Here is a 13,884-nt window from a genome sequence, read left to right on the forward strand (position 1 = left end):
ACTGGAAAATATTGCAGATAGGTTAACAATGAACCACAGAGGTAGGCTAATAATCTTATCCTGAGGAATACGGTAAGTATTGTAAATACTGTAAGTGTCCAGCATATCATTATAATTGGATAATAAACTGTCCTTTCCACAACATTATATCACTCATAGTTTAACATTCAAATTTCTTTTTCATTTGCAAAAGAATTAAAAATTTTAGAAAGTCTTAAAACCATCACAAAATAACAAATCTATCCTACCCAATCATCCCATTCTCATTCTTCTTATGAAGATTTAGGCAACCAGTGAGCTCTTAATAATATAAGCGGAAAGGATGCAAAAAACGTTGATAATTCAACACGTAGTATTTGGTACCGTTTGCCAAAATCATTTAGCGCTAATCTTTTTACTATTGATTTTGCATTTTAGCGTGGATTTTAATAGAGATATGTTATCATTGATGTTTGCGTGATCATTTAGCGCTACATGTGACTTATGATGTTCGCGTAGATAACACGTAAACGGATAAATCTGGTGTAAAACTAGAAAGAAACATATATCCGGATATTATCCATTACCAGCACAATGGCATCCCCATTTCACAAAAACCTGGTCTGTATCGCTCTCACTTATGACCGACAAAGTAATTGCGTAGCTGGTCGCTGTGCAACTCAAACATCCACTGCAAGCAATTCTCATATGTTGCGAATTAAATTGTACCCCTTATCAAAACCATATAGAAACGAATCCTAGGAAGTTTCGAAGTTTCTAGCCTCCAGGTAGCTCTAGACTCTATAATTATTCTTTAGGAATAATTAACCATCAAAAACCTACTCGACCCACCTCTTTTTTCCTAAATTTGTTAATTTGAAAACTCAAATCCGGAGTTGTATACAGCATGACTTCCCGAAGTTCTGTTGTATTCAGAAAACGATGTATCAGAATACCAGTAACAGTAGCATATTAGAATAAGCGTTTCAAAGGTAATACGGTACAATTTGATGGCTTCCATCATATGGAGGAATGTTCGAGGCAGAATAATAGGCATAAGCAAATAATTTGTACCATCCAGAATTTCAAAATTCTGGTAATAATGAACTTTTGTCAAATCTCGAGATTTAAGTGTTGTGCATTACGAAATATTGGGAAATCTGAAGTTAGTATGCTTTAGAAAAAGAGAAATGAACATCAATTACGACATTCGGGGAACATTGAAGATATGTAAAACGAGAAGTAATAATGAGGTTAAAAGAATGAAACCCAACAAAGAAAGGAACCAATGGATGCAAAATTTTGCTCCAAAAATTGTTGTCTAATAGCAATTCAAAAACCTCATTTAGAATAGCAAAGCAAAAATCCAGTGTTTTACAGGATGTTATTCATGAACATGGAATTTCCTACACATAGTATTTAGTGAAACATGTGGTATTTCGGTTTTGAAAAAACTTATCATAGCTGATTAACACTAATTTAAGATTTGTGATTCAGCACATAAGTTCAAATTACTCCAGTCTAACAAAATGTCACTATCAATTAATCGCTACTAAGCTGCATTTCGTAATCTTCATCGCTATCACTCTCAATCACTTTTTTATTACGTCTTTTCTTTGGAACCACAATTAAGTCATCCTCTGTCTTTTCATCCTCGCTGTCATCATCAGCGCCGTCATCAACATTGTAATTTACGCGAGTTCTTTGGCGTAAAGGAAGTTCTTTTCGTTCTGATGGTCCCGCTTCGTCGGAAGTTACTGGATCTGATTCATTAAAATGCTCCTGCTGCCGGTGTTGCTTTTTTTCAACTTTCTATAAAAGTGAAAAGATTTTAGTAAAGCATCAGACAAAAAATTTACCAAAATTACCAATTCTTGCAAAATTTTCTTCCCTACATAACACTTCAAATCTATCTAAACATAAAGTACAGTGAATATGCATACAGATACACGTTTGGTTTAACATGCAGTTATCAAAAATGCTAAAAAACTTTTCGACTGTTCGAACAAACCATGTCTATCAATAGCAACGTCTCTGTACGTCAAATATAATCACTAATTATCAATTTAACAAACAAAAAAGCACACTATCGACCGTCACTCTTGATCAAGTTCTCATGGCAAATTTTGGTCTTTCAGCTATTCTGACTTTAATGTTAACTTCCTAAAGCAGTTAAGATACTACAAAGTTATTAAATTTATTTAGAACTATTCCGCTATTTTAGCTTACGAATTGGATTCTTTCTAGCATAAACGAAACTACCACTGGTATCAAAATTTTCTTATCCTACCATTTCTAAAATAAATCAAATTCTATCTATTTGTAAAAAGCAAACAGTGAATACACACCGGCCCAAAGAAATCCTCCATGTGCATCACTGGAGAAGTCTGCTCTTGCTTCGACTTCTTAATCCTTTCTCGCTTACCACCCTTTTTAGTCCTTTTATTATCTTCTGCAGCTATATTTCGCCGAGCATTTTTCTTTTCAACCTACAAAATGCTACATTGTGTCATAATGTAAACACTGCCATCATACTATTATCATGCCAACTATAGAACGAAAACGACGAAAAAATGGAAGGTTATTTCACCACTCATAATTAGACTGCTCCATCTCGTCATTTTAAAACAGTTCAGCAACTTACATCATCGTTCTTAACGATGTCTTTCCTCTTATTAGATGGCAAAGCAATAACGCTATTATCACTGCTCTCGTGAACGGATAGTTCTTCGACGATATTATTTTCATCTGACTGGTCATCTTCTACAAACGAAAAACGATAATTATTTTAATGACTTAAAAGCAAAAACATTCTTGGATTTCAGTTTGCTTACAAACCTTATGTGCAATTAAGATTTTATCTAGAAAATTTTATTAGTCATATAAACCATCTGATTTTGTTCAGTGTATCACTCTATTTAATGCAGAACTATATATCAGATAAGATTATAAAATGCGGAAAAAGACTTTAGAGAAAATCGCGCCTCATTAAACTACTGATGAATTTGCTACCTTACTTCACTAAAATTAAAGAAAAAATGTACGAGGTCATTAGGTCAATGTATAAGCGCAAAGGTTAGTTTTAAATAATAGAATAAATGGTAACAAGAAAATTCAGTTGACCATTATTTGATTTTCTTTGCTTGACTTTCATTCCCGATTGACTTTCCTGCCCATCGTTTTTGTCTTGAATGAAAAATTTGCGTACATCAGTTCCTTTCGGCTTTGATTCTTTCACCACAGGTAGTTTGCGTCTTCGACCTTCACAAGCCTTTTTCTGCTCGTATTTTTCTTTTACTGCATCAATTTTTGGAACCACTCGCTCAGCAAATGGATCAGGTAACACTTCCTGCATATTTCTGAGGTAAAAAAGACGGAATCAGGTAAACTAAGGGATAGAGAAAATTAGATAAAGCTGGCAGAAGTACAAATATAGAAGAAGATGCAATTTTCAATTTATTTAAGTGCAAAAAAAGTAGAGCGAAACTTAAGTAAAGTAATAAAGGAAATATTTTTTCAGGAAGATTTGATTAAACCACAAGGTTTCCTTTTCTAAATCCGTTAGACATCAATTTTCAAGCATCGAAGTAAGAAGCAGGAATAACGAAATGTAGGAAATAAATTAACTTGCCCTAACTAGACCAACAGGGGCTTTCTTCCGATTAGCACCGATAACATCAGACTGTAGTTTTTTTGCCGCATTCTTAATCTGTATGTCAAGATCAGCTTGTTCTTTTGCTTCCTGAAATCAGAAAGTATCCAGCATTTGAAAGGTTCTCTTTTTTTGAAAGCAACTCAAGAAACTTTATAACAGTATTAACCCTCTGGATAACAGATGGATTTTAATGCAAGTAGTACACTTTTATCCATCATATGAAATATATATATTCTATCCATCATATGAAAGCAATTCAAGTTAAATGATTTCGCTTACCGACAAAGTAATACACATATACCATACCTGTTTCTCAAGCTCGGCAAGAAAACAATTCAAATCATTATTCCACAGATCTGCCCAAGTCATTTCTTCTAATGACTAAAAAATATTTTTTAAAACATTTTTTAATGCAATTTTTAAGCGGATTTTTTTTAATAAATCGAACTTCGAGAAATTGATCAAAAAACACTAGCAAATTTTGCTCAGAATAAAATTCTCGCTTTCTTGACACATATGTAGTTTAATTAAAGATTTATGTAGTCTTTTACTTTTTTTTTATTTTTATTTTTTTATGTAGTTTAATTAAGGATTTGTAATCTTTTAATTAAAGATTTATATATATTTCATTTCATTATATGTCACAGTACTTTAAAAAGTATTACTTATAGAAACGCTTATTTATAGAAACAAGTCAAGTATTCCTCATAGAAAGTCGCAACTGCTAAAAATGGGACTTATGCTAAAATAATAGGACATTTGCAAAACATACCTTAAGTTCAATCAATTTTGCTTCACTTTCCCTCAACAGCTTATCTTTTTCCTCTTCGGAAAGTTTCAAGATTGCCATACCCACCAAATAATCGTAATCACTTAATTTGTTGGCTAGTTCCTTACTTTGATACGCATCCTGCCGAAAAAATATTAATTACTGACTGTAGTAAAATAAAAAATTAACTGCTTACATCAGTAAATCATAAACTTGACTTTGAAACTAAATTAACCTCTTCGTTTTCTTCTTGCTCCTCCTCATCTTCATCTTGTGTTATCTCACCCGACATTATTAACTCCTGTTTTTTCCTCTCCTCTTTCCATTTCTTGACTGGATCCGGCTTGAAGCTCATTTTTATCAGCTGCTCAACAATTGCAGCTTTTCGCTTGTTTTCGATTAATATTTCTCCTTTTATTTTAGCCAAAATAAATCTTGCCTGAATTTAATAACTGATCATGTTTCTTAAATCTAACAAGCTGGATGAATTAAAGAATGAATAATTTTGACTTCAATTAGTATGAATCCTTTAGCGTAAGTTTAAGGAACTCCAGCCAACATACAACTCTCTTCTCTCACAATCATGACATGATTGCGCTTGTGTCAGGTAGTTCTGATAATGTGTTTAAAAGCTATGTAAAATATATTTCAATATAATTACATAACTTTATTGTTGAAAAAAAAAAAAAAAACTTATTTGAAAAAGAAAGGAAAAACAAATTACTTGATTTGAGAGTCGTTCACTCTGTGCTCGTAACAAGCCTTCTTGAAAACTTTTGCGCTCGATATATTTCTTCTTACGTATTTCAAAGAATTCTTTACAAATATCAGTAACATTTTCAAACCGTCGTAAATATCCAAATGGATCGAAGAGCACCTGGCAAACACGACTATAATGTTCATAGACCTATGAACTATAAGAGAAACAATTGTAAAATATAAAAAATCATTTCTTTTTTATTGAATCTAAAACCTTCCAACATTCAACTAAAATAGGATGATAAGATAATGCCATACCATTGAAGTAGTGTTAATAACAGTTTGCAACTTGAAAACTTTGTGAAGGCCTTCCTCTTTAGACGCTCGTAATTTATCACCATTCATTTTGATAACAAATTTTACAGTTGTATCAGTATGATATTCTTTGAAATCCCTAAAATATTGATAAACATTATTCATGAAACTTATTTACACATCCAAAAAAGCAAATAAAACCTTTATAAGTGCACCTGCTTATTTTATTTATCGAATCAATCTTTAGCAGTTAGGAAATGTGCCGAACTCATGTTTCCGGTTTAAAACCGGTCCATTCAACATTCATCTTTGATTTAAGTTTCAAGCACAACAGAACAGCAGAACAACAAATAGGAACTTCTACCGGACATAGTTTAAGACGATAAGGTTGAATATCAGATTCAGGAATAAAGCTTTTTTTTCTGTAGTAACTATTTAATATCTCCAATTGGTACTTAAAGTGTAGCACAAAATGAAGTTTACCACATCCTTCACCAAGAACTTATTAAAAGATTACAATTTTAGAAAAGGACTAAAATTACGTTATGAATGCTGGTTGCTTATCATTTCCATCCATCATAGGTACTAGTACTGTCTCTTTATAAGTTTGCGTCCAGGTGCGAATTGGTAATTCAGTTATTTCAATAGTTTCATTGTTAATAACTGCCACTTCACCATTACAAACAAATCTTTGGTCATCAAGCTGTTCTATAGTACCACGAAAATGTTTGTACCATGGTATCTACAAACATTGTGTTATTTGACAAGAATTGAATTTGCGACATTTGACCTTTTTTTGTATTAAAAAGAGAAAAATGAATTATACGAAACGATGCGTAAGTATGCATGCAAACTGCAACGAATTCCAAATATTCAGTAGTAATAGGAGTTAATCAACAGAGAGTGTGATATGTATAAAATCACAGGAGGTTGCTTATCTTTCTACTTCCTGAATTTTCCTTACCAAAGGTTTCGGCTCTTTCCCATCAATCAAAGCGCGCATATTATCCACTATTTCACGTGGGTTATAACATGGTACTTTTGTAGACCAAGCTGTACCAATACCTTCTGCACCATTAACTAATACGGTAGGAATAACTGGGCAGTACCTCAAATAGTTTTCATGAATAAAAAAAAAATCTTTTCATTACAAAAAATTATCTCACGGCTCGAAAATTCAGGAAAGTTTTGAAATTCCATTAACAGATAAATCCCCAATTATGAGTCAACTTACAATAACCGTGAAAAAGATTAAAACTGCATCACCGGTTACTAAGAAAATAATAAGACAAACTAAGTAAAGCAAATCATACCATTCCGGTTCGATCTTCTGATTTTCTTCAAACAAGAAGCGAAGAACGTTTTCATCAATAGATGGGAATAATGCTTTAGTTACCGGACTAAAATTATTTTGGATATAAATTAGATGATATTTATATGCTATAATTTTAATGTTTGTAGAAATATTTGCACGATTTTTTTCCATGAGATATATAGTATGCTTCAAATCATAAAGCAAAATAGAGATGCAAAAATAAAAAAAAGTCGAATTATAAAAAGCAGAAACCAAAGATATTTGCAAAGTCTCCACATTAACAATTGAGAACCTGCTTACTTAAGTTGAGTAAAGATATAACGTGGACTAGCGCTATCTTTGCCACCTTGCAAACGTGTACCAAACTGTCCAATTGGCAACAAAAGGTTGATATTGTTTGAGCCCACAAAGTCTTGTGCTAGATTCACAATCGTTGACATTAGCGATGCCTGAAATATCTCTAAAGTGTTACGGCATACTAAGGACTGTTACGAGATATTATAAAGCTAGAAATTCAAATTAGAAGTTCTAGACGTGAAATTTAATTGGTCATTAAGCGAGCTAGAATCGACGCTGTAACTTCGATAGCTTACAGACATAATCTTCTGGTTACAATAGTCTGATCTCCAAATTCAAGAGCCAAAAAATTTCAACACTTTTAAGCGCAAAATTATCGGAGGTTTTAAAATATAGCACATAAACATACCAAGTGCGAAGAGGACCCTGCAAAAACGATTGTAACTAAACTATGGTGTACTATCTAATTCCTGTTTTATTTTTTCCGCTTTTCTCCTAAATTATAATAATAGCTTCCTTAACATTCGGAAGCAATGGGTATCTATTAGAGAATGCAGCGTGCAGCGCTAAATTTTGTTGGAATTTCCTGAAATCTCAAAACAAATGAAACACATTAACCAAAGATTACGAATCCTAAGCCTTATCATCGACCAAAAACCATAAGTTTTGAGAAACTTGACACAAAAAAACTAACTTCACCGTGATGATAAGCAGACATTTCACCCACAGCACCAGCTAATTGAGCTACTTTCACCTCTTTCTTATCTGCCCGTTTAAAGCACGTAAACAAAACCTTAAAAAAGTAAATATTCCAAGTCACTGAAAATTATGATAATAAGACTATATAAGTAATCAAGTGAAGAATTAAATTGAAGCTCATATAATCTGAAATTAGAACCCATTTAAAGAACTTACTACAACTTTAATGTGGACATCATATAAATACTGTATTTACCTTTCGCTGTCCAGGTTTCAAACCATCCACCAAACTTGGAATCGACCTTTCGTTATCACAATTCGAAAAAAGGACAAGCTCCTTATTGACGAAATCTTTAAACGAAACAACGTAGGTGTTTTTATCATACAAATATTCCTCCGTTAAACCATCCTCTCGACGATTTCTTCGTTCCTGAACATGTAAGACCATTGAATTGCTCTTAAAATCCTCTTTCTACAGCAGTTAACCACAGCTTCTCAGGCGTCGGAAAGATTACAACATGCTACAAATGATACTCCTTAAATATTTTTCATTGAATGATAGCTTATCTAGCAAGAAAAGTTATCATTCTAACAACTTTTAAACGGAGACCAATAAACAAAACATACAGCCATCCAATTTGTAAGCCATATTTTCCGTTCTTCAACCTTTTTCTTGCTAAAAGCCATATCTAATGCCTGATCATCTTCTTCACCACTATATTTGAATTGTATTCTATGCCTTCGCATATCCATAAAATATTCCTTGGCTTCTTTCGATGTAGAAGTACCCAAACCTGTAAAAAGGCTGCTCACAAGAGAATGAAGACATTAGCTGTTACCTTTCGTACTTGGAGGGGATCTGAAATGAAAAAGAAAATTTTCGAAATTTGAATATCTTTCAGTTTCACTATGCACTGAACATACCTTTGTAATATTTAATCCGATACGTTTTCCAATTTTCTGTATTGTTAAGCCATTCTCTGTATTCTGGTAATGAAAAAAATGAAATCTCTTCCTTGCCTTTCGTTGCCTGTAATTTGATAAATGAGCAGGATTTTACATCTTGCTTTATTAATGTGAAATTCAACACTCTAAGATCTCAGACCTTGACAATTGGAGTAATGAATTCCTCAACGAAATTTCGCCTAACCAATGCTGGCCAATTATAATGTATGAAATTGATAACCAGTCCCTTGATATGTGAACCATCTTGATCCTGAAGTAATATATTCGGTTTACTACTAAGTTAGTTGTTGACAAGTATACGATGACGCAAAAAAGTTACAGTGATATTTTTGCTTCATCAACCCTTCTTTTTAAAAAACTTTCGGTCCTCAAAGCAATCTTAGCCCGGTAAACTTGTCCATATCAACATGCTAGCATACTAGCATATAAAACATCACTAACTTTGAAGATCAAAAAAAAACTGGAAATATGCCATAATCATATCAACGGCTTTCCATCTGGCAGAAATAATTTATTCTATCCAAAAAAATGACATCAATTAAAAATTTGACCATTTCAATGGTCTTCCATTGTCATTATTTTCTAGAAAAGAATCTGACTATAAAAAAATTTCATTTGAATAGAATGTTTTTTGATAACAAAACTTTTCAGAAAATTTACGTGACTCCATAGAACAAACCTGATCGGCCATAACCATAACTTTGCCATATCGTAGAGTTTTCATATCTTCGTCTTTGTCATATTTTAAACGATATTGCAAACCAATAATTTTCAGAAGAGCGTTCACTTCAGCGTTTTCCATTATCTGGAAAAATTTATTCATATATTGAAAAATAAAATTTTGATGTATGTTTCATGAAGTATTTGACAATATTTCTTCCTTTAATCTAACCGATTACCTGCTTATGATTGCCTTCTCGAACATTAAGCATTTTACCACGAAGAGGGAACACACCGTACTTATCACGTCCAACAACACCGAGACCTGAAACAGCCAACGATTTGGCTGAATCACCTTCCGTAAGAATAAGCGTACACTGTGCCGAATTTTTCGTACCAGCATCGTTAGCGTCTTCCAGTTTTGGCACACCCTAAATGAGCTAATTTTAATTTTGTTTCAGTAAAAATAAAACCGAATGGTAAAAAGAGATAGAATAAAAGGACCGATTCATCATTTTACAACAGTATCCATCTTAATTAAAAATAACTTTCTACTTTTCGCATCTAAAAATAACATGCCTTTAATTTGCTGGTCTTTTTAGACGAACACTTCTTATCTAATGTTTCCTGTTGCTTGAATCGCACCCATGCCATAATTGCTTCCACAATTCCGCATTTCATTGCTGCTTGAATAAATTTCTCGGAAAGCTCACATGTTGAACCAAAACTTTTCGACTGCAACGTCATCGTTTCCTTTGTTTGAGAATCAAATGTTGGATTTTCGATAAGTGCATTAACAAATATCCACATGTGATTCTTGATCTGAAATATACAGAAAAACCCATGGCTGTTTAACTATTGAGTATAAAATGCATATGGTAAAACGACTTACTAAAAAGGATTATTAGAAATAATCGTCATAAACTCATTTCTTCTAGATAATTTATTGGCATCAATTTCCGGGCTCTACACCAAAAAAAATAGTCTTTTTTTTTATTTCCTTGAATAAATAAAAGCTAGCTATAAAAATCACCAGAAGCTAGAATTACCTGAAAGGGCTTTACATTAATGCCGCCGCTTTTGCCAATTTTCTTTTTGATTACATCAATTAATTTGCTCGCAATCTGATCCACAACGTAATCAACGTGACGACCTCCCTAGAAATTGAGTAAGAATTAAACAGAGTATCTCCTTTTCTTTCATTTTTTTATTGAGATATCTTCTTAATATGAAATTTAAAAATAAAAGTGAAGGATGAGTTAAAAAGGGTGAAAGACATATTACGAAGCATTAAATGCAGAAAAGATCAATATTTTAATCATTTCCAAAAACTGACTATCTGTATTAGAAGAAAAATAAATACCTTTGTAGTGGCGATACTGTTTGTAAATGAGACTTGCTGAAAGCCTTTATCTGAAATTGTAAGTGCCACTTCCCAACGTGGGCTAACTGATTCATAAACTACTTTATACGCTTCACCATTACTGTCGACATTGTGTTTCACGTACTGCTCTATATACTGCTTGAAGCCTTGCACCTAGATTTTGATAAAAATGTGCCTTATGCATTTTAAACCATAAGAGAACCTAAAATATAGATCGCCTACGAATTAGGAAGAAAAGAATTTCGAAGTAGATAGGTCTCCTATTAATATTCTTATGAAAGTAAGAATATTATTCATTTAATGGAAATGATGGGATAAATACTAAGCAAATAGAACTCGCAAAACATTTTCAGAAACATACAGGAATCTGTTTATTGTTAAGGAAGACTTTTACACCACGTGTTGAACCAGCAATATCATAAGCCCTGCGACACATTAGTGCCACAATATCATCATCCAATTCAGTCATTTTAAACTTCGCCAAATCTGGCCTGAACGTTACACGCGTAAAATCTTCTTTGCTGCTGGTCGTTATCTTTGGTTCTCCATCTTTTGACATATTATTAACCCACGTCTAAAATTCAAAAAAAAAAAATATATATATATATATATATCGCTTAAATTAACATGAGTTTCGGATCTCGAACTCAGTTTGGATGGTGATTTGAAACAAAAGATTTAAAGACCTGTTTGAAAGCTTTTCCATATTCATTGGTAGAAGTTTCTAGCGTGAATTCTTTACTAAATATATTACAAAGTTTTGCACCATAACCATTCCGACCACCTATAATATAAATTCGAAAAAAAAAAAAAAAAAAAAAACATAAATTATAAACAATAACTGCATGCAACTCTTTGTATATTAGATTTTCACTTGTCGTATTTTTAACATTACTATTGAAGATTTTTGGGAATAGAAAACATTTCTGTGCCATAATAAAAATTTTTATACTCTAAAACGTGAAATAGATTGGCTTAGCAATCTGATCTATCTCATTGACAAATGAATACTCACCTTATTGGTTGTGAAAAAAATTAAAAATCTACCTGTAACTTTCCGCTCGCTATCGTCATAATTTGACGATGTAAGTAGGGTACCAAATATAAGTTCAGGAACGTACAATTTTTCAATTTTATGTAAAACAACTGGAATACCCCTGCCATTGTTGTATATACTAATTTCATTTTTCTCTCTGAAAATGCCCAAGATTACTTTATCAATTATCAATAAATAAGTTATCGCGTTGAATTCTAGTTCAGCTTAAGGATCAAGATTCAGATAGCTCTAAGTTCTTTCTCAAAACATCAAAAGATATGTTGCCAAGCAACATCACCAGTATTTACTTCTCATTTATTAAATATTTTGATTAAAAAATCAATATGACACTACAATAACTGAAAAAAAAAAAGTTAAATAATAAGAACTGGTCAATAATTACTATCAAAACTGCTGAATATTTATTACCGCTTATTTTTTTCAATATATTTTATAATCCCAATCACTTTATCACTCTAGATGAAATGATAAGGATAGGAATCAATAAAAGTTTGGAGTGATTACCAACATACTTGTTAATATTGACTTTAATAAGATTCATTTTCGGATCACGTTGCTTGTTATCAGCAGCATTCACCAATATTTCATCGAATATCTTGTACAAACCCGGCACATATGAGATTTCACGTTGAAGTATTCGATCAGTTTCAGTATCGTATACCCACATTGGCTATAGTTTTCGATAACTGCTTTTGCATTTATTAAAAATTTAGAAGTTTAAATTTATTGAAGATGAGTAAAAATGAATTCACACCGACATACCAATTTTTAAAATCTATTTGGTAACTCAGCACTCCTGGAAAACTTTTCTGGACGACTGGTTCTTTTTTGAAGACAAACAAGACCAATGACGAGTAAACAAAAGTAATACACTTACAGTTCGATCCGTATATTCCACGGAACCGATATATGTATCCGGTCGTAGCAGGATATGTTCAAGTTGTGATTTCTTCTGGTATATTTTTTCAATGCTTAGTCGTTTCCCTTTATTTTCCTTCTCTTCCTTTTCTAAATCCATAAAAACATCCATTGGATCTTCTGCAGCTGTTTCTGCTGCTGTAAAGAGAAATGAAATGATATAGAAATTGAAGTTTAGCAAAGTTTGTTTTAATATAGAAATTGAAGCTTAGCAAAAAAAGCTTTAATTATGTTCATTGTGAGAGCAGAATGAACTGATATCATGTGCAACTTACATGGTTTTTCAGCTTTTTTCTTTTCAGCAGGTTTTACTCTCTTAACGGATGTCTTTTTACTTAATTTTGGTGATGATGGCGGTAAGGCGAATGAATCGTCATCCAAATCAATTGACTGAAACGAAAAGTGCTTTATTTTACAAAAGTTAAAAACTGGCTTACAGACAATAGATACATTATTTGTATTCTAGAATATTTCAGTAAGAGTAAATGCTAGAAACTAACAATCCACGCCACATCTAGAAGCCTTAGGATAAATTGGTTTTAAAAATAACACCTCAAAAGGTTAACATTAGGGAAACAAAAAAAGTCGCATAAATCATCAGAATTAATTTCGACAATTTTCAGGAATAACTAACAATGATTTCTGATGAGTCGCACATTTTCCAGTGAAACCTACTTACTTATAGTAGTCCTTGAAAACTTTTTATTTCCAAAATACCTGAAAATAAATAATTAAGAAAAATTTTAAACCTAAATGTTGCTCACTCTTCTGACAAAGAATCCTACCTCTGAAGTAAAGGTATGAAGCTAATGACTGGAGCGCGGAAACGTGAAGCGTTTAAAAGCTTTGCATGAAGTTAAATACTATGTACTTATTTCTTATCAGTTAAGTACTCTGATACTTAGAGTTTTTAAGCATGTCAAAAATTCACTGTGTTTGAAGCAATATGCAGTACTGACTTCAGATAAATGCACGGTTAAAATTCCTAACAAAACGAAAGAGCAATAAAATTAAAATTTGTATGAAATGCTGATTAATTTACGGTAATTTAAATTCCAACAAGAAGAAATTAATGATGACAATTTTTCAATTATCGATTAAATAAAACTTCGCAGTCAAATTAAGCTGAATGATTAAAAGAAAATAGCAATTATGAATGTTCATTTCGAAG

The 13,884-nt window shown here is 32.3% G+C and overlaps 1 protein-coding gene across 1 annotated transcript; it reads right to left on the reverse strand.

Moving 5' to 3' along the window:
- Positions 1-1,521: 1,521 nt before the first annotated feature.
- Positions 1,522-13,371, reverse strand: Bm7859 (DNA topoisomerase II, alpha isozyme, putative; the record flags this gene model as incomplete). The annotated part of the gene is made up of 31 exons (XM_043075514.1): positions 1,522-1,791; positions 2,328-2,468; positions 2,624-2,742; positions 3,103-3,328; positions 3,611-3,721; positions 3,941-4,015; positions 4,407-4,544; positions 4,639-4,842; positions 5,128-5,280; positions 5,421-5,556; positions 5,960-6,159; positions 6,382-6,526; positions 6,731-6,817; positions 7,033-7,181; positions 7,724-7,822; positions 7,985-8,158; positions 8,356-8,522; positions 8,653-8,758; positions 8,834-8,944; positions 9,374-9,499; positions 9,594-9,785; positions 9,934-10,176; positions 10,404-10,511; positions 10,718-10,891; positions 11,100-11,312; positions 11,425-11,522; positions 11,786-11,931; positions 12,308-12,465; positions 12,673-12,851; positions 12,989-13,103; positions 13,348-13,371. The coding sequence occupies 31 exons, from the start codon at positions 13,369-13,371 to the stop codon at positions 1,522-1,524; spliced, it is 4,587 nt and encodes a 1,528-aa protein (XP_042931448.1).
- Between the last annotated feature and the right edge of the window lie 513 nt (positions 13,372-13,884).

The sequence above is a fragment of the Brugia malayi genome (genome assembly GCF_000002995.4).
Source record: "Brugia malayi strain FR3 genome assembly, contig: Bm_v4_ChrX_scaffold_001, whole genome shotgun sequence".
Classification (NCBI taxonomy): Eukaryota; Metazoa; Nematoda; class Chromadorea; order Rhabditida; family Onchocercidae; genus Brugia; species Brugia malayi.